The 21,001-nt window shown below is 37.5% G+C and overlaps 1 protein-coding gene across 1 annotated transcript in view; it reads right to left on the reverse strand.

Moving 5' to 3' along the window:
* KIF18A (kinesin family member 18A) overlaps positions 1–19,648 on the reverse strand; it is a 43,517-nt gene extending 23,869 nt beyond the window's left edge. The window contains exons 1-9 of the mRNA XM_010563725.1: positions 19,321–19,648; positions 18,494–18,651; positions 17,252–17,356; positions 15,534–15,644; positions 9,874–10,071; positions 8,355–8,531; positions 7,376–7,450; positions 6,993–7,102; positions 2,039–2,201 (exon numbers count right to left, since the gene is read on the reverse strand). Of these exons, the coding sequence (XP_010562027.1) occupies positions 2,039–2,201; positions 6,993–7,102; positions 7,376–7,450; positions 8,355–8,531; positions 9,874–10,071; positions 15,534–15,644; positions 17,252–17,356; positions 18,494–18,651; positions 19,321–19,648 (1,425 nt within the window). The remainder of the gene's footprint in view (positions 1–2,038; positions 2,202–6,992; positions 7,103–7,375; positions 7,451–8,354; positions 8,532–9,873; positions 10,072–15,533; positions 15,645–17,251; positions 17,357–18,493; positions 18,652–19,320) is intronic.
* Positions 19,649–21,001: the final 1,353 nt, after the last annotated feature.

Consider the following 21,001-nt stretch of genomic DNA (forward strand, 5'->3'; position numbering starts at 1 on the left):
AATAGGTCAAAACTAAGTAGACTTTTTCAAACTCAGCAAGATCATTAAAAGTAACTGTAACACATGGGCACATACTAACTTTTTATGCTTCCATACAAAGAGGAATGCTCTATACGTATTATCCTATTGGCACAAAGGTTTTCTGGCTAACACTGCTGTAGCTGACACCTAGCACGCAACAGGAAAACAACACAGTTGCAGAAATACAGGTAACAAGTAGAAAACCAGGCATGAGGCCATTTAATTGGGCAGCATCCAAGTTCTAAAAAAGCTGGAAACAGGGGCAGTTATGTGGAAAATGGAAATTATTTATTAGTGGTCCAGGATGGATTGAATTTCACAGGATAAATTGTGACATAAATTTTTGCAATAAGAAAGCATTTGTACAAACAGAGATTAAGTGACCTAAACTCATACGTAAGTTTTTTTCCTTGTTTCTGAAATTATTGTTTTGAATTAAAGTGTTCAAACTGGGGTTCTTCAAGTATAGATAAGATACCATTTGCTTCGTGTTAACTTACCTAAAACCCATTATCATATCTAGTTACTGAGCACAGACAATTAAGTGTAAAAAGAAAAGATACTTTATAAGTAAAAATTTTCCGGTAAAAATTAATATTTCAGAAATACCCCCGTGGCCTAACAGTGTATTTTACACAGAGAAAACCAAGGGGCATTTAGGAAAATAGCAAATGTGTAAAAAGACAAGTAAGAACAGAAGCATTATAGTGCACAAGGGACATGTGAGCAGTCACTTTGGTAATCAAATGACTGAAGTCCAAATTAAAATCCAATTTGTTCCAAAGTAATCACAAAAGGACATTTAATTTTACCATTACAGTGACTTTTGTTAATAAATAAGGCATCATACTTATAGGACAGTGACTCTTGGCCCTTAGTAAATCACATCTGTAAGTTAACTAACGGCAAAACCAACATTTGAGTACAGCACTGCCAACATTCAAAATAAAAGTTAAATCAGCTCGTAATAAAAACATTTGTATGAAAGAGTATATGAAGGTATAGCTCCTCATTATGAGTAGAGATACAGCTATGCTCCTTTCTAAGCAGCATTTAAAAGTATGGCACAGATAAATATTACTTCAGAGTTTCTATGGCACAAAAGAGAATTCTAGAACACATTAGTCACTTGAAATATCTTCACTAATGACAAGCAAAAGTGTGTGATGTATTTTTCACTTTGACATTTATCTAAGGACCAAATTTCATGTGAATCACTGGGAAAAAATAGTCATATGGTAAACTGTCATTTTCGGCCAAATACAGATTGTTTCTGTGACTAAGCAAAATCAGCCCCACCCTCAACTTCATATCTACATAAAACATATACTCCTTTAAGTTAAATTTTATCAGAAAAATTAAGATACTATCTAACCATGCTTACTTATTTATACTTTGATTCTTCTAGAAAGACGTGAGCATTTAATGCTGCACAAAAGCAATTGTTCCTACTTAGCCCCCAAATTCTTCTCTTAAATTCCAAGGTAACTAAATGTAATTATTTCAGTACATGACTGTCCTTAAGCAGCTATCGAACATCTTCCTGGTGACAACTGAAAACACCAATGATAAGAATCAGTCTCGTTTAGCACAAGGACCATGCTTTTCCTTATGAAATACAGACTACTCAGCTTGATAACAGCTTCAGTGGCTGTACCATGCATATATTAACATGCTTTGGTTTTGGACAAATTACCATGAGTCTCCTAAGTCTAGTCAGGTCTTGAACTATGACAATCAAGCCTACATAAGGACAAGTTGAAAAGTTTTCACAGTTAGCAGCAATAAGCACATCAATAGTTTTCTGTACAGTGTGGGAAAAAATAGCACACCTGGCATTCCTACTACATTTTCTCTATTAATGTCAGAAAATGTTATCTGAGTGATAACTGGTGTGTCCCATTTTAATTAAATATTTAAGCATTAACTAATGATAGAATTACTTAAGCAAAATTCATACATTAGTATAACAAAATGAAGAGAGACGATACCTAGTATTACATTATAGAAAACTCACCTTTTCTACTCTTTCTTCAGAACACATCAGTTGAATTTGTTCATGACATTGTTTCTGGTAATATGTCTTCAGTGAGTTTTCTTTCAGGCACATTTCCAGCTTGAGGTATTCTTTTCTGATTTCCTCACGGTTTGCAAACACATTTTTAAGGATTTCTTTGTATCTATTAGAACCAAAGGATAAGAATAAATAACATATTACTTACTGAAGATTTTTTTGACGACCATCTCCCTTTACAAGGCGAACTTTCAGTTGCAAGTTAAGGAAATAAATATAAAAAAATTAAGAGGAAAAAAGTAAAGCCTGTTATAGATGAGCACTAAATAAAGTGTCAGTACATCAATAAAGATTTTATATACTCCAACTGGAAATGGGATGTGAAATTTTGAAGGGGTCACTAAAAATAAGCCTTGTATTCGTGAAGCTGACATTGGGATTCAAGAGACAGACATCTGGAACTTCTTCACATAAACCTTACCTCTACCTTCAAAAAGATACTAAATACTTATGTTCTCTACTTATACCAATTTATTGAATGTATCGGACAACTGTTGCCATAGACACACAAGGTCTCCTTCAAAAAACCCACTAGCTATCTCTCAAAAAAGGAAAACCACAGAAGAGTCTTCAGTCACTCACTTTCTCTGAAGTTCTGTTGTACAATTTTAATCACTAATGGACAACAAAAATCAGAACACGCATCATTTTTTAACACATACTAGCCTAGTAGGGGAAAAAAACCCTAGTGATAGAAAGTACTTAAGAGTTACTCCAAGGAGACCAATATTTAAATGGCCTCAAAATCTGCTTGTCCTTAGTCTGCAGTGCAAATCAGAAAACCAAGTATAAGCAGAAAGCCTGGAAATGTTACTATGTTGCAATATAAATTTCAGTGGTGAAACTTTTTTATTTCACTCCTGAATACTGAAAATGCAGTACAGAATAGCCCCAAAGATACTGGATATCTCGATAATGACCAACCTTGTATATAAGCCATTTCACAATATCCCGTTAACTTATTAGAACTTCACATAAAGAATAAAAGCACAATTTAATATGCAAATGTTCTAAATACATGCAACATTTGAGGTCATTATGCAGGGTTTAGTATAAAAGATTATAAAATTAAATGCCATAATAATACTATAAAATAACACATAGGTTCAACTAGAGAGCAAGTTGAAGAGACATTCTTAAGAGTGTGTTTCAGAAGCAGCAGTTAATTTCATAGCCTAAAGTCTGAATAACTCCAAGTCTTTTATTGTAGTGTTGCATTACTCTTGTGTTAAAAACAAACAGAATTAACAAAAGAATTCTTCATTACAGTTTTAGAAATTCAACAGTTTTGCCTGAAAGCATACAGAGAATGCTATTGTATCTAGGTAAAAATGTGTACTAAAACACACACAGAATTTAGAAATAATATTTCTTTAAGGAATAAAATAGCTGCAGAGTATCAGAGTTCTTACCCTACGCTGTTACTATCTATACAATCTGCACTACTATACTATTGCACAACTGGTTGGACAATTTTTTCCTCCATAGTATCCATAGAAACATGGCTCCTCCCAGCTGCCTGGGAAACAAAGCAATAAGAAATGAAGGTGAATCCTCTCTCTCAATTTCCCTCACAGTAAAACCCTGGGCATAATTTAAGAGAGGCTGCAGATTCTGATTCTATGTACAATCACTGTGAGGAACTATTACTGGTAAATTAACCCTTTGTGCACTTATAATCATCACTGTCCCAAATATAGCATCAAGTATAGAAGCCTTTGCAAAGCTGCTGCCTTGAGCTTGGATTCACTCTTTCAGTAAGCACACTTCTATTCTTACAGAGTTATCTTTACCTTCTCTACTTAAAAAGGACAAAGTGATCCTGTAGGCATATCCAGGGTATGAACTCTCTGGACTACCTAGTCTCAAAGAGCTCATGGACCTGTTGGCGGTAGTTCCAAAGCCAGTGTCCACTGTCTACCTCAACAGGCTCAACACTTGAAGGGTTGGCAGACAATACATCTCCAAGCTTTAGACAACACAGGGAGCAGGAATGACCTTTGGGTTTGAAGAAGCAAGTGGTGTAATCAGGGAGTTTCTTCCTGATAACAGTGAAGCAAAAGCCATAGGTAGTTGGACTGAAACACAAGATTGTGGATAAGGCTCTCTACCCTGTCCCAAATGGAAAGGAGAAGATGGCAGAATACCTTCAAAACCTGTAAATGAACGTGGGGGAAATCAACATACCACCCACACCATCAGTAGGATGAACCTGACAGGATCCTCATGAGGAAGAAAATTAAACGTCCACTTTATTGGTGATATCTAGAGGGAAAAGGATAGGCTTAAGTGTGTCTCTATGGTTATTCCAGAACATTAAACCCCAAATATTCTCTGACCAACAAATCTTGGCATAGAATATGTCCAGCATTTTGAGAAGACATTTTAGAGACCTTGCCCTTGACTGATTCCTCCCACACACAAAATGAAATAAAAGGGTAAATCACAGGAAATTAAATTAACCTTAAAGACTTGCAGTGCAAAAATATGCAGGAAAACTATCAGAACTATGAACATGACTTCAAAACCTACACTTCTTCTGAAAATTAAATTTAAATAACCTGATTGAGAGGTTTATTGAAACTTCTGGAATGCCAGTAAAGTGAAGCTCAGTTAGAGAGCATTTTGCTTTGAATGGGTTTTTTCTTTCACCTCAGAAGGTTTTCCAGGTTAAAAAATACCACATTCAAAGGGCCAATAAAAATAAAGAAGCTAACTGAATAAACCTAGGTGAAGAGTTCTCAGAAACATGTGATGAGATACGCAGACTGATTCAGAAAGACTTTCACACCAAAACCTAACCTTCTTATGGAACAGATTGACTTCTGCAACAAATTCATACGTCACGCATCTTAATTTGTTACTTCTTGTGTGCTCTCACAAGAGAGACTGTCACATCAGAAAAGATAGACAGGAACATCATCAAGAAGAAAGAGACACCAAGAAATACAAAAGCAATAGAAAGTAAGGAACCTGCAAACATAAATTAAATGCTTTGTGGAAAGAAGAACTTAAAAGTTCTTGCCTCTCTCAAACCTTGCCAGAAAGATAATACTGAAGTAGTATCTGCCAGCAGTAGCAGCAGCTGCTGTCATTTATGCAAACTACATTCTGTCTACCCACAAAAATGACCTGTTAAGTAGCTTTGCTGAAAGCTAGCATTCATATGCTGCATACGTGTGTCATTCCCACCTCGCCCCCAGATTACTAAAACAACTAAACTGGACTGTGAGGACAAACACCACCACTAGAACACAGAGAATAGTTTTAAAATTTTTCTATAATGCCAGAGGCAGTCAAGTTCTATTTGGTAACACATTCCTAGAGTTATTAAAAAAGAGCCTTGTAAATATTCTACTGTTCCTCTCCCTAAAACCTATCATCTCCATTTTAGAAGCCTAGATCTTGACCAGTTTATTGATAGCATAACTGTAAAACTATAGTAACTTTCTCTTACTTGTAAGACATTTCACATTTATGAAGATAAGCTTCCTACAAGAAAAAGGATTTTTTTCTGTTAAAGGACTCCGCCTAGTTTTAAAAGTCCTGTGAAATGGCCTTCTATTATCCTCCAAGTAAGACTGTTGCATAGACAGATCAGGAAGCTTTTGTTGCTATTATGTTCAACTTTTTTCCCCTTTCTTAAATGTATTGCCTTTCTTTATTACATAACACTCAAATATAACACTACTCTATTTTGTTACATTTATCATCTATCATTAGGTTATTGTTCAGCCCACATACAGACCAGTTGTTTGGCTATTTAGTTGTTTTGTTTGCCTGTTCTTTTTACTGTATTTTTATTTGATGAATTTTAGTTGATTGTCTGGCTGGCAGTTATTTTTCATCACTGGACTTTCACCAATTTTTCAGTGTTCTTCCTGATAACACATTAGTGAATGACCCTATCTCAGCTCTGTACCTCCCACAAATACAGATTTTCACTGAATAGTTTTGCTACCAAACCTTTCACAATCACCGTTTCATTTTTATCTGCCACTGCATATGTGTTTGTACGTATGTATGTATGTATACATGTGCATTCAGTTTTTGCAAAATAGTGCTTTCATATGGGGATCCTTCTAATAACACAAGAGTAACAATAGAAATCAGATCTGAATAATCAAGGTGACTTAAAATCAATCCGTAACAATTTTGCTAGATATTAGCTCAAAATAGGATAAGAAATTTATAAAATTTACATTTGATTCTAGTTTTTCTGAAAACCTACATTACAACAGGGTACTTTAAACAATGAAGATTAAAGATGGTTGTTATTTTTCTCTGAAATATTTAGCTTTTGGTAGCAGAAAAGAACTTCTTAGCCCTACAGAGTTCTGGAGCCTCCTAGGAGAACGCTTGTCCTAAAATCTTTTGTGTTACTAATGGCAGAAGTTAATCTGCACGTCAATACAGAATAACATGGGTAGCCTTGAGACAAAAATACCTGACTTTCCCATGAAATATCTTCATTACAATAATGAAGCTATTGATAATCTTTAAAAACCCAGCACACAAGCATTTTAAAAACCTTCACAAGAAAGTAACTATAGATACAAGACCTTCACCACTGATCCAAACTGTGATGTCAGAGTGAGTTACGTCAGCTTCCTGAGGATCAGAGTACATGGTTATCTTGCAGTGTTTTACTGAATAATTGCCTAGAAGGTTAATATCAGGATACTTCCTCAAGTACACGGTATTTCTTTTATTTTAAATCCAGCATCAACTTCTTCTGAAAAGAAGTGATAAGTTATGCAAAGCCACGCCTAGTCTGAGTAAAGCAATGTTAAAAATGAGGAAACTAATATTGAAAACAGTAAGTTTGTTTTAGAAATGCTTTTACAAGTTATGCAAACTCCAGTTTTGAAGCAGGATTGTAATGTGATTAATTTACCTTTGTATTTCCACTTGCTGGTTGTTTGCAAGTATTGTAGCATTATGATTTTCAGGAATGCTTGCTTGCTTTTCTTCGTATTCTCTCAGTTTCTCTTTCAACATTAGGATCTAAGACAAAAAAGGTAGCTTTTAGTTGGAATATAGTTTTTTTTTTTTTTTTTTTTTTAAAACCTACAATTCTGAGCTTATGTCTTGAAAAGCTTTACAAATGGTAGTAGGTGATAATCCTCTTAGAAGACAAAACATCTTTCTTACTTCAAAAGACTATATGGGAGAATTAGGACAATATTGCCTTATAGGTTCAAACCCATAAATGATTTTTTGTATTTAAAGTTAAAACAATTAATCTTTCAAACCTTTAACAACAGATTTTTTCCATACCTCTTTCTTTTGTTCATTGCAAATTTTAACATACTGGCTTATGTGACTGTCCAAACTAACAACATTGCTCTTCAACTGTTAAAGAAAAGAAACAAGTTAGAATTTAAGAATGCTCCTTCATGTTTTTTTTGAGTAATAAATACACTGTGTATAAGTACTACATAATTACACTTGCACTATATTATGAGGAAAGGGATGAATAAAATTCTGACTTGCACAACCAAAATATGACTTGTGACTTTTGCAGTCATCTGTTGCATACCCATGGACATGTCATTTCCCTCAAAAGGACAATAAAAAAATATTTACATTTACACATGCAAGAACATTTTGCATTTATTCAGACTAATTTTAGTATTTAATGTGTATCCTGTGGATTTTATTATAAAAACTATCTTTATGCAACAAATGGAAACTACAGTCAATCTCATATTAGATAAAAGAAATTAGGAGCTGCAATACAAAGGATTATGAAAATAAAAATCACAACAATAGAAAGCAGAGGACAGGACACCCCAGTAGCTTTTCATTTACCAATATAATCCCATTGACCTTGGCTCCAGCTGAATTCTACCTGTAACAAACCTGGACTGGCTTTTGCATAACTGCTCAGACATTTCTTTAACATGCTTTACAGTTCTCTGAGAAAGTAACAGTAAGATCCTGAAACTGGCTGTGAATTTTATCAGCTGAAGATTATTTCTAAATTTGATGCTCACAAAACAAACTCTTTCAGACTGGCAGCATAATGCCACTAGTAAAGCTATATTGCTTTTAGGACAGAACTAGTATCTGCTCTGTATCTACTACATCCATCACTCAGATGAAGAAGTGTTGACTCTAAGAAAGAAGAGGTAACTGAACAAAATTTTGAGACAAAAGTGAAGGAAATTATAATTTTCTAAGAGAAGTAGCTCTCCTTTTCTTAGTGCTATATTAGTATACCTGACAAAAGATCAATAAATACCAACATACTCACAGAAGACTTGATATCCTTTGCTCGGTTTGCATACTTAAGAGTATTATACGTATCATCATAGAACATAGAAGATGGACTAACAGCAGCTATCATTATTGTTCGGCAATTTCCTCCAAGAGAATCTTTCAATAAACGAGTAAGCTTGCTGTTTCGATAAGGAATGTGCTGTTTCTTGCTCTAGAAAGAGAGTTATATGCATTTTTATGGATTAGTCAACTCTACTTTAAATTTTCACCTGCCTAAAAGTCTGCTTAGAATTTCAACAATGCCACAAACCATGACAAGCAGCCTTGGAACTTTTCTTTGACAGAAGTAATTTTTCTTAAAATTACATATACATCTCAAACAGTTTTAAGTCTCTTGGAACTGTTTAATACCTTTATAACACACATATTAACCAGGTTACCTTCTGACATCCGGATACCTAACAACTCTTTTTGTGATGTGGGCAACTAACAGAAAAGGTAGACTACATTAAACTACCTTCAGTTCACAGAATAACTGAGGTTGGGAAGGACCTCTCAAGATCCATCTAGTCCAATCCCTCTGCTCAAAGCAGGGTCAGCTAGAGTGAGCTGCCAAGGACTATGCCCAGTTGGGTTTTGAGTATCTCCAAGAATGGAGATTCCACAACCTTTCAGGGAACCCAAAGTCTTTGTGAGGCTTTTTTTCCAATCATATCTACAGAATCTTCATCTCGCGGTACAAAGTTAGGTCACTAGGACCCCAATCCCACACCAAATAAGACAACATGAAGAATCTTACTTATGTCCATGGTACAAATTTTAAATTCTGCCTCCCACTCCAAGAAGATGTTGATGAGAATGTGCAGCACCAGGAAGGGAAATAAAAAGCTCTGATCATTTTCCCCTGGCATATTTGAAGGGGGAAATTGCTAGCCGACCAGAAAGACAAAAAGGGTGTAGCTGTAGCCAATGGACTTGACTTTGCCAAAAGTTCAGGAGGTTTTGTCATTCTCCCATGTAACTGTCCCCACTCCTTTGAGCTGGTGAGCCAGATCGGGAGACTAATTCACTACTGTGAGCTGGGGGGTACACAGACACACAGTGGGGGATGCCTGTGTGGGTGTGTGGATGTAGGGAAGAGCACAAAAGAACAACTTTGGATAGGCGTTGTTTTCTCCTATAAAAGCCTCCTCCCCTAGGACTAAAGGGCATAAACCTCCAGAAAAATCTTTCTTCTCCTAAAGGTGTTTATTTACTCATGCAAGGTTCTCTACTTATGCTTGATTTTGGAAAAGGTAGGTAAGAAAGGCAGGTACATCCATCTTTGACACTATCCTTAGGTAGGTGCACACAGTTTTTGAGAGCTCTCTCCTGCTGGGACTGTCCTTCAGCTATCACAGAGATGATGGTGGAAACCCATAAGAAAACCTTAAAGGAAAATGATGTGAGAAGCAGCAATAAGGTAATCTCCATTACTCAATGAGAGCTTTCCATTTTTAAAAAGGTTTTCAGAATGCTAGGAGGTGAAGACTGCATGAGAAAGCAGCACATACCTTTGGATCTGCCAAGGCATTAATGACATTTCCAAGAGCTAGCAGGGAGCGGTTAATATTTGTTCCTTCTCTGAAACGAGCCCCCTTAGCATTTGTCACGCTGGCACGTTCAGATCCTGCCAGGTCAATGAGAGACATTTTGGCGATGCGAACATTTTGATTAATACTAGCTGTTTTATCTTGCTGCCTTAGATAAATCTACAATAAAAAAAAGGAAAATAATTAAAAAGTAACCACTAACCAGTTTGTTGTTACTCTAAGCAGTGACTTAATGTTACAGTGTATCAACTGTTTTCAGAAATTCTTATTGGAGTCCTTCTCGGAATTCAAGTTAAAACTTACAGTACATATCTAACACCAACAAGCAGTTTGGCCTAATGGAAAATAGTGAATCCATTTCTGACACTTACTTCTTAAACTCACCTGCTCCAGGTATTAGTAGGGAAAAAGACGTAGAGTGTGGTTGCACTGGGTTTGGCTGAGATGGAGTTAATTTTCTGCATAGCAGCCCACATGGTGCTTTCAGATTTGTGACCCAAACAGTGCTGATAACACACCAGTGTTTAGCTTTTGCTGAACAGTAGTTGTACTGTGTCAAGGCAGTAGACAAGAAGTTGCAAGGGGACAGCTGACCCCAACTGATCGATAGTTTCTCCAAAGTAGCCATCGCTTGAGGACTGGCTGGGCATGAGCCTGCCAGTAGCAAATGATTGCTTCCCCCCCCCTTCACTTAAGCGAACCACGAGGTATTTCCCCCTCCCTCTTAGTTTTGCTCTTTTGATTCTCTCCGGCATCCTGCTGCAGAGGATTAAGTGAGCAACTGGTCTAGGGCTTACCGCAGCGGCAAAGATTGGTGAGTTTCAGATGAATTTCATAGCTAAAATAGCTCTTGATTCTTCTGCACTCAAGATGTATACCCCACTATTATGCTTCAAAGTGAAGAAGGTGTTCATTTTTTAAAGGCACCTTTAAGAGCACACCATAAAGATAAATATAGGGGTAAACCAGGAAAAAGGCTAGACTTTCAGTGATTTAGACTTAATTGTAACTACCATTAATAGGGGAACAATACTCATTTACTGCTGTGAAAACACATACTACTCCAGGGTCTTTAGGAAAGCTGTGACCTCTGAGGCTACTTGTTCCCTGCATCCCTTCTTTCCTGAAATTTTCATGGTATAGGAGATGTACAAGGAACTAAATACTTTTGCTTCCTTCTGCTAGTGAAGGTATTCTTTCCTTAGGTTTATGAGAAAGTATGCAGAGCATTATTATACAGTCAATAAGAAGAATTACAGTTATCCTTAGATGGCTTTTACTTTCTCAGGATTCTCTGTAAGTTTCCCCTTCTTTAGTGTTGAGTGCCTTGCCATTTGTAAAGCTAATGGTTACTGAAGCTTTCATGAATGCGCTGCTAGACAGTGAACTGGGAAAGAGATGCCATACATTTAAGGTGATTGACTAATAAAGAGAATTTCTCACCAGTTCTGTAGCTTTAAGCTTTGCACATAAGAAATGAAATCTTCACATCAATTTGTAACATAAAAAAAATTGACAAGTATTGAGTATAAATAAAATTCTTAGGACTTGCCACAAAAGGTATGTCTACGCCAAACAGACATGTTTCTATATCAAACAATACAAGTTCTGCTGTACTATTTCTAGTACAAAATACCCCCCCCCCCAAAAAAAAAAAAATAAAAAGGAAAAGAAAAAAGGCACTTGCCTGTATTTACTTTGGTAAAGTAACTATCTCAGGCTGGTAGCACTCTACCAGAACCCAGTAACTATGATTAGTGAAGTAAGGAAAGGTAGAATGACAGCCAAACTATGTTGTATGACTCAAGCTTTTATAAAAATTCAAGAGATACAGAAAATGCCCCAAAGCAGAATCTTTTCTATTTCTTTGTCCGTCAGCAGAACACTTTCAATGGAACAGTGTGGCAATTGGGATTTTACTTTCAGATGCAGTAATTGCCTGACCTAGATAGAGATTTCAGAACTAAGACAGATGGTACAGTAAGGCAAAACTTGCATCTCTAAAATCAGCTCAGAATGTCCTGGGCCAAGACTTTTACTACTTTCTGAGTCAGTTCCAGAAAACATCCTGCTCCAATAAAGTTAACAACAAAACCCAAAGCCAGCATAAAAGATAATTGATCTCTACAAACAAGAGCAACTCTTAAAATAACAGAAAACTGAAAAATGAAGAGGAATCAAGACAGCAATAGGGATTTCTCATCATTTATATCTGTGGAACCAATGAGGCAATAAAGGATAAGCAGGTAAGAAATGTTTTGCAGAATGTCACAGACTTCTTTCACAGACTGTGGAAAAAGATGAAAAACTGATTAAGCTGAATAAGCGATTACTTGTAGTACTAATTGACTAGTTTGTAATTATTTATTACAGATGCTAACACTGCTCATAAGTGCATTAGGTAGATAGAGTATATAAGAGTCCACTTAAAAAAAGAAGCATGGTTGTGAATTTGCTTAGCTGAAACCAGTATACGTTAATTAAAATCTGTTAAACTTCCAGGTGCATTCATCGGACCAATCTAATTAGCAACAGTAATATTCCTTTAAAGTACTACATGCAGATGCAGCATTTCTATTAAGCATTTATTTACACACACATTCTTCTGAATAAATGATGTAGTCCTCTCCTGCTCTCGAGCATAAAGTCACTTCTGTGAAAAAGCCTTAAAACCCATTCACTCTTAAATGCAATATTATTCAGAGACTGCACTAGTTTATCTTTGAGAACACAATATTAGTAGGTATTAATGTAAATCACACATTCAAGACACAATTGTCTAACAAAACAAATCATGACTTTTACCAATAATTTGTGCACTTAACAGAAAGTGACACTTAAGCAAAAGCAATTAAATATCTTGATTGACAGCTAGACCAACTCAAAAGACAAACACAACAAACATTCAGGATTATCTCATTACAACAGTTAACCTGATTAGGAATTTTGCAAAGAGCACCAGAGAAAGTTTTTGTTTACAGTATCCTTGAACAGAATCAGTCTGACAGTTTTTGTGAATGAACCATGCACTGGGACTGAATGCTGACTACATAATAGAACATGCTTTAAGTCATGACTTGGCAATGCCTCATCTTTACATTGAAAGGTCTTTTCCTTCAAGAAAAAGTTCTAACACCCAGGCATTTGTCCATGAATATCAAGTTCAATCAAGCATGCCATTTAACTGACTACAGCTGCACATGGGGACTGGCTAAGAGACAGCCAGTGCATTTTAACAATCAAGGCTACTTTGCTGGCCACTACTGCCATGGGGAAACACGAAAACAAAGAAAAAACACAGAGAGATTAGTCCAGAAATCACTTAGTCAGTTATCTCAAGTTCAAAGAGAAAAATGTTCACGCTAGTTTGAGCAGTCTTAAGAATTCCATTATCAACAATAATGATTTCAGAGAAAAATCATTCAGGGCTTAATATACGTGAGCTGCAAGAGTACGTACTTTTTGCTTTTTGAGGTCAGATGCTTACTGTAACAGTATTTGGTAAACATTCAAAGATTTGTTATTTGTACTTTCTCAAGCAACACACCAGTTTACAGTGTGTATATAATGCACACAGAAAAAATAAAACCTGAAGTTTGTTCATTTTAGAACATAATATGAAAAACATTTACAAAACCACTGAGGCATGACAGTTTTTGTTCAGTGCATCGCAAGCAAGCTGCATCCTAAATATCTATATTTTTAATATACACACAGAGAAATGATAAATTTTATGTTCCTACAATATTTAGATATGAGAGGATCTTTGTTTTCATTGTGTTTTTACTTATATTGCCAGAAACTAAGCAATCCTCTCACCTGCAAGCAGTCATATTTCACTCACTTTTACTGTCTATAAGCTAGAAATAGTTTGAAACGATCAGTTTAGAAAAAAGTGTAAGTCCAGTTAAGTATACCAACCCATTTTTTTTTCTCATACATTCAAACAAATTTCTGGTAAGATATAGGTATACCGATTTTGTCAGTATAGTTTATTTGGTGAATGCGCAACTTTTGCTAACAAATATATCTACAGTGAGATCAGTTTGCCAAAATAAATACAGAACGTAGGCTGGAGAAGACAAACTCTCCAGCATCCCTGTTCACAGAATTGTTTGTCTTCTTAAAGAAACAAGTCTGCAACATCTACCTAATTTATTTAATTGCTTGCCACTTTTAGAAACGAACCGAGAAGAATGCAAAGCCTGCCAGATAATACAATCCAGAGCTTTTTCCCGAATAAAGGTGAGGGAGGTAAGACACTCAAGCCCAGCAAGTAAAGAAACAGAAATCAGCAGTTTGCTCTCTGATCTCAGTCTGTGGCACTGTACTTTGTGCCTTATTAAAGGTAGCACACATACATAACAATGCAGCTCTCAAATTGAACAACTTCCCAAGAAGTTTTTGCCTTAGATGTATGACCATGGGCAAGGCCTCAGGGGAAATTAAAACCAGGAAGGGCAATTTCAAAGAGAAATCTAGGGAATACAAGAAAACATAGAAGCTTTTAGAGTGGGAATGACTTTTGCTCCATTACATATTTTAGAAGTATTTAACACATTTACTGTCTGTTATTAACCTCTTTTCTCATTAATATTGACAGTAGAGCTCTGGAGCACTAACTTTACAGCTACTTGCATTGCCATTGTCTGTATCAAAATACAAACTTTTGGCTATATATAATTACTAAGCATTGTCTAATCTGCAAATACAGGTGAGAACTGCCTAATAGTTAAATAGTTTAGCTGTAATGCAAGGACCAGAATTCAAATTTATTTTAATATTTTGCAACCCAGAATGGCAACATATAAATAATTTAAGATAACATGCTTTGCAATACACACTAGCAAACAGAGAAAAGAAGTTTTAGCTAACAAGGATAATTTTTAAATATTATTTTTAAAAATATCATAGGTTGTATTTAAGAGGAATCAGAAGAACAAGGTGATGGTTAGCAAAGAGCAATAATCTTTGGAGAAGTCTTAAGTTCTAGCAGATTTGTACAACACCTTGCAAAACTCATCTATGGAAATTAAAAATTAGCATTTTGTTTTGATGATGCAAGTATATGTATGGAGATATTTTCAGAGAATATATACTGCCTTAGTTGTTCTAAAACTTGGCACATACCAGAATATTAAGAAATCACTTTAGTGCTAAAATCAACATTAACCAAAATAAGCTGCATGAGAAGGTACTACTTGAGATTTGCAGTTTATAGCCAGACGTATAACTGCATTCTGTAAAATATTTTTCCTAGAAAAATGCTGAGCAACATAATGAAACAAGAAAGCATTAAAAAAACCCAACAACCTTCAGTTTATAAGATTATAATATGGAAGTATATTCAAAGCTCAAAATTAGTTTCACAGAAAAGATATTTCTTCTAAAGAATATTAGTTTGAACCATTGCAACCAGAGAGCTTTTCATCGAATTTGTTTTTTCAAATATAATCACTATGAACCTTTACATACTCACAAGGAATGAGAAGTCAACTAGAAGAGTAAACTGGAAGACTTTAAACTCCTCTCACCCAAACTAAGGTTCAACACATTTAAAAAAAAAAGCTTCCATTGTATTCAACTTTAAACACCACTGTACATATGCTATATCATCTTACCTGAAAGACAGCATGGGACCGGGAAGAGGAGGCATTTACATCTGTGGGATGCTGTGTTCTATTTTTATTTCCATAATCCAACATTTGGAGGATTTCCTCTGCCGATTTAGGCTTTAAGGGTAGAGCACAAGATAAATGCACTTTTTTTTCTTTTTCATCAACTATAGGAGATTCTATTGTGATTTTAAAATACATTAACATTCACCTCCAAAAAATAAAGGAACTTAAAATTTTAGTTACCTAGAAATAAGAGAAATTTCCTGTTTTGGAATTGAGGCACTTTAAACAAACATTCTCACTTAAAAAAAAAATCAGTAAGGTACAAAAAGCAAGCACTTCACTAAAGAAATTTAAATCAGAGGTTTTTAGTAAAGAATTTAAACAAATCTGCAAAGGTTCTCCATAGTTAGAAGAAGTCTCATTTAAGAATGGTTGACTTAATTTTTCTTGTACTTACACATTAGTGCGATGTACTAATTTTTTTCCTCACAAGACCCAAGCTTTGGGAAGGATGGTGTACACAGAGCGAGCCAAATTATTAACACCATTTCCTGTTGAATCATTATTCCATGTACACAAAAGCTGGAAGCTAGACAGCATGTAACATACACTAAAAGGCTGCAAGAACATAGCTCCACAAGAGTTGATTTTCAGATTGGAAAACCAAGTTCTGTCACTGACTTTACCAAAGAACTGCTATGCTGGCCTGGAAAAGTAATTTGACATGAAACTTTTCAAACTTGGTTCTTTAAAAACAAAAACAACCTTGAGACATTGTAGAGGTGTAGAACACTCCAAGATGGCACTGAAAGCAGTGAATCTCTTTAACAAATGCTGAAACGTTTTAGCCAAAAAACAAATCTTCCAAACCAATGGTATCCTTTTGATAATAAGGACTGAATGCTTTTATTCATTTGTATTCAAGAATATTAGCAGTTTTTTCCACAACATGCTTTGGAATAATTAGTTAGGTTTGCAAGTTACTAAAGTACTGGTGATTATGGCCAGAAAAAAAGCCCACCAGGAAATTACATTGTTGCATACAGCTTTCACAGATCAATGGGAACGTCACCATTTTCTCAAACACATTGTGAGGCTTCCTGAATTTCAATATCTATTGTCGTGGTTTAACCCCAGCCAGCAACTAAGCACCACACAGCTGCTCACTCACTCCCCCCCCATCCAGTGGGATGGGGGAGAAAAATCAGGAAAAAGAAGTAAAACTCCTGGGTTGAGATAAGAACAGTTTAATAGAACAGAAAAGAAGAAACTAATAATGATAATGATAACACTAATAAAATGACAACAGTAGTAATAAAAGGATTGGAATGTACAAATGATGCGCAGGGCAATTGCTCACCACCTGCCAACCGACACCCAGCTAGTCCCCGAGCAGCGATTCTGCCCCCCCCCCCCCACTTCCCAGTTCCTATACTGGATGGGACATCACACGGTATGGAATACACCGTTGGCCAGTTTGGGTCAGGTGCCCTGGCTGTGTTCTGTGCCAACTTCTCGTGCCCCTCCAGCTTTCTCGCTGGCTGGGCATGAGAAGTTGAAAAATCCTTGACTATAGTCTAAACACTACTGAGCAACAACTGCAAACATCAGTGTTATCAACATTCTTCGCATACTGAACTCAAAACATAGCACTGTACCAGCTACTAGGAAGACAGTTAACTCTGTCCCAGCTGAAACCAGGACATCTATTTACATACCTGATGTAATGTTAGCCCTTGAACCACCACCCCTTTCTGGGTATCCTCACGAACAGCCAGAGGTCCTGAGTTTACCAGCAGATCACGGATCTGCTCATTGTAGACCTTCAAAAGGGAATTTAAAATCTTTTAATAAAACTATGCTACCATACTTGACAGGATTAAACTTAACTAACCAGAAATCATGACAGTCTTTTTTAATGCCTCTTCAAGACTAAGTAACAAATTCATTCTGTAGAATTTTTTCCAAACAGCTTTCCTATACTGAGCTTGAAATATTCAATTATATCAATTTGCATGAATTTTTTGGCCATTGAAGCAGGAGTCACTCTTTCCTAGTAAATAATCGTTATTCTTTATTAAAAAAATGAAAGTTTACTTTTTTTTTTACAAAAAAAAAACTTTTGCAGCAAGCATGACTCCAAAGCATTTCTTGTCCTCTGTTACACTTCATAATCCATACTTTAGTGAGATTTCTTAATCCAAAGGTATTTCTGTTAAAGTTCTTACATACCTTATTTCTTGGTCTGTGGAAGCACTTGAAATAGCACATGGCAAAGCAAACTTTTCCCTCCTACTTCTCTCCCCCCGCCGCTCCCCAAATACTAACTATTCTTCCATTAAGGCTTTGAGAGGGCTAGAAGGTAACAATTTTACTACTACTGCTTAACAGCAGTGCCAAGACATTTACTTGTAAAAACAGAACTGCGATGCAAAAAAGTTGGAGAGGAGGTGACAAAGAATAAAAGGGACACTTGTAAAGAGCTAACCATTGGCATAGCAGCTCAAATTCAAGTAGTTGTACCGTATCTCAGATAAACAAACTGAAAACTTTAAAAAACATCATCAAAAAGGGATTACATATCATTTGGTTGTGTGATTTCACAGTACTTAGAGAATTTTATTCTGAAGTCCTGAAACATAACTCTGAAAAATATTTTCTTGTACACATCAACAGATGTCTAAAGGTATGTAACCTATCAGCAAGACAGAAATCATTAGAATGTTTAGTGAATATATTAGAAGAGATTGTCCTTTTTGGGCAGCCTTCTGTAAAATACTAAGGGGTGCCTATGAATAACACCAAATTTATGGAGCACAGTTCAGTTCCGTTCCATTCCTATCAGGGACACATTTTTGTAAAGTCCCAGAAAGGGCTGGGAGAAAGCAAAACCAGCTTATCTTTATTTATTAAAATATGCCTTGTTAAAAGCAATATACTAAATGCAGGAGCTCACTTACCTCTAAATAAGAGACAGCAACATTACATGTTTTATCTTCTTTTATTTGATCCATACAATTATAAAGTGCCATCATGGTTAAATACATCACTCCAGGATCTTCAGGGGAACCTAACATCGTATGAGTCTTTCCAGCTCCCGTTGCACCATAGGCAAGCACTGAAGTTTCAGAAAAAAAACCCAAAAACAACAAAGCAAAAAGGTGTACTTTACACCAGTAAGCTAATCAGGAACCCAAAAGTCAAATGGACATTCACACACCTCTGTCATTCTGTGCAGCTGTTTTCATAAACTGATCAAGTTTCTTACTTAGGCTTTACTTTTCACAGCTATAATCAGAAAACTATATATGTTTGAATTTTCAGTTCAAAATCCATTCACTGGCAATTTACACGAAACTATTACTCGCTTGCTTTCATAACCCTAAGCCATCAACTTACTGCAGGTAGGCATTTAATTTCCTCACCACATTCCATTTGTCAATTAAAAACCCAAGCTCTTAAAGAGTTTGTAAAGCAGGCTACCACACACTCAATGACACAACTTCTGGTTGAATAACTCTTTCTAGAGGACTCCCCTCATAAGCATGCATATTTCAGATAAAATTCTGGAATCTATTATAACCCTAACATGAACTCATTTTCAAAATAGAGTAGAGCTATCCTAACTTCCGTAGGCTAAAAAGTCTGCCTCTCTTATCTATAAATTAAAACAAAATCCCTTATTTATAGCTCAGCCTTTTTTAAGGCCTCTGCCACAGTCAGATACAATGGTAGAAACTTCAAGGATTTTAGCAAAGTTTTTGAATTGAGAAAATAGCAAAATTACCTGTGCAATTATACCCATTTAAGAAGCCGTCGATTACACTTTTGGTAGTATGCTCAAAAACTTCCAACTGGGATGAACTTTCAGCAAAAACAGCATCAAACACAAATTTAAGATCTTTCTTCTTTCTCTTATTAATATCCCTATGGGTCAGTCTCTTTCCGTGAAAGAAGCTAACTTCTTCCTCCTTTGGATCAAAGACCAATATGTGCTGGTCAACAACGTGAACAACCTTGCTAAAGTTGCCATCTTTTTCCTTTTGAGACTCTGGACGGACACGGACCACCACTTTCACGTGATTACAGACATCTTCTTCCTTAGCAGTAGACATAACAATGTCCCTTTTGTTCCCCTTCTTCGCTTCCAAGACTCTTTCAGATCAAGAGGCTGAATCTTTCCTGCAACGGACAAAAAAAGAGTTAAAAGCCTTCTGTTTCAAATATAACCTTTCAACTAGTTCACACCTTTACCCGTGCCGCGTCTGCCCATCCCTTGTTTGTTAGCCCTCTGGACTGCTACAGCAATAGCACAACTTTGGAAAGCACTGTAACTGGCCTGAAAAGGTGGCCTAATGCAGCACAGCTTTAAGAAAACTAAGTAGCATTTCCCTAAGAAATTCACAAGCTCATTTCAACTATTTAAACTACTAATTCATTTCCTGGCTTTCCTTTATTTCAGGGCGAGTTTGCCGATGCACTACCAGGATCCCACAGGCCAAAGGGAGTGGTTTTCTTGTCCTTCAGCAAAACGCAGAGTAGCCGCCTGTCTGCTTTCTCTGGGTTATTGGTTTAGTCACATTGCACGTAGGTTTAAAGAGACAGTTAAAGCGGGAGTCACGTTAACGGAATTTGCATGGGATACATAAACATACTCCATAGCTGTCAAACCAGAACTTCCTTTTAACGGGCCATCCTTGCGGATAACTGAGGGTCGCGCACTCCGAACAGCGGACAGCGACCTTCACGGCAAGGGCTCTCAGCGACAGCCTTTTTCAGCTTCGGAGCAAGCTTGCCCTCTCTCAGCCGAGCCGCCCCAGGGCCGCTGCCCTGACCGACGCGGCCACAAGAGCAAGGCCGTAACGCGGAAGAAACACCCAGAAACAGCCGAGCGCGGGGGGCCGCGGCCCGGCCCCACTCAGCCCTCTCGGCTCGCTTCTCACCCTGCCGCTAACAGCTCTCCCCCAGGGCCCACCGCCGGCCTCAGCCCCACAGCACAACCGAGGTTACAGAGAAAGGACCCACCGCCCGCCCGCCACTCACCTCAGCGCCACGGCCGAGCCAACCGCCGCCAACGCCGGCCGCCGAATTCAAACACAAGCGGCCCGCCCCCCCCGCCTCCTCATTGGCCACCGCCCCCGTGACGCAGCCAGCGCGACGGCGCCGACGGTGAGTGTGTGAGGACGGGCGGGCGGCCGCGCCGGTCGGGTCTCCGCTGGGGCCTGGCTGCCGCCGGGGCGGCCGCTCTGCGGGGCCCAGCAGGCGGGTGTCGTCCCTGGGGCTCGGTCCTGGGGAGGCCGTAGGCGGCTGGGGGACGGGGCGGGGGGGGCCCCGGGGTGGCGGCGCGGCGGTGTTTCCCGCCTTTCTGAGCCCCTCGGGGGAGAGCGGGAGGCCTGGGTGGAGGAGAGGCGCGGAGGGGGGTGTGTGTGGGGGAACGATGCTGTCGGTGAGCGGGGGCTGAGGGGCAG

Source organism: Haliaeetus leucocephalus, unplaced genomic scaffold, assembly GCF_000737465.1.
Source record: "Haliaeetus leucocephalus isolate CR32 unplaced genomic scaffold, Haliaeetus_leucocephalus-4.0 Scaffold173, whole genome shotgun sequence".
In the NCBI taxonomy this organism is placed as follows: domain Eukaryota; kingdom Metazoa; phylum Chordata; class Aves; order Accipitriformes; family Accipitridae; genus Haliaeetus; species Haliaeetus leucocephalus.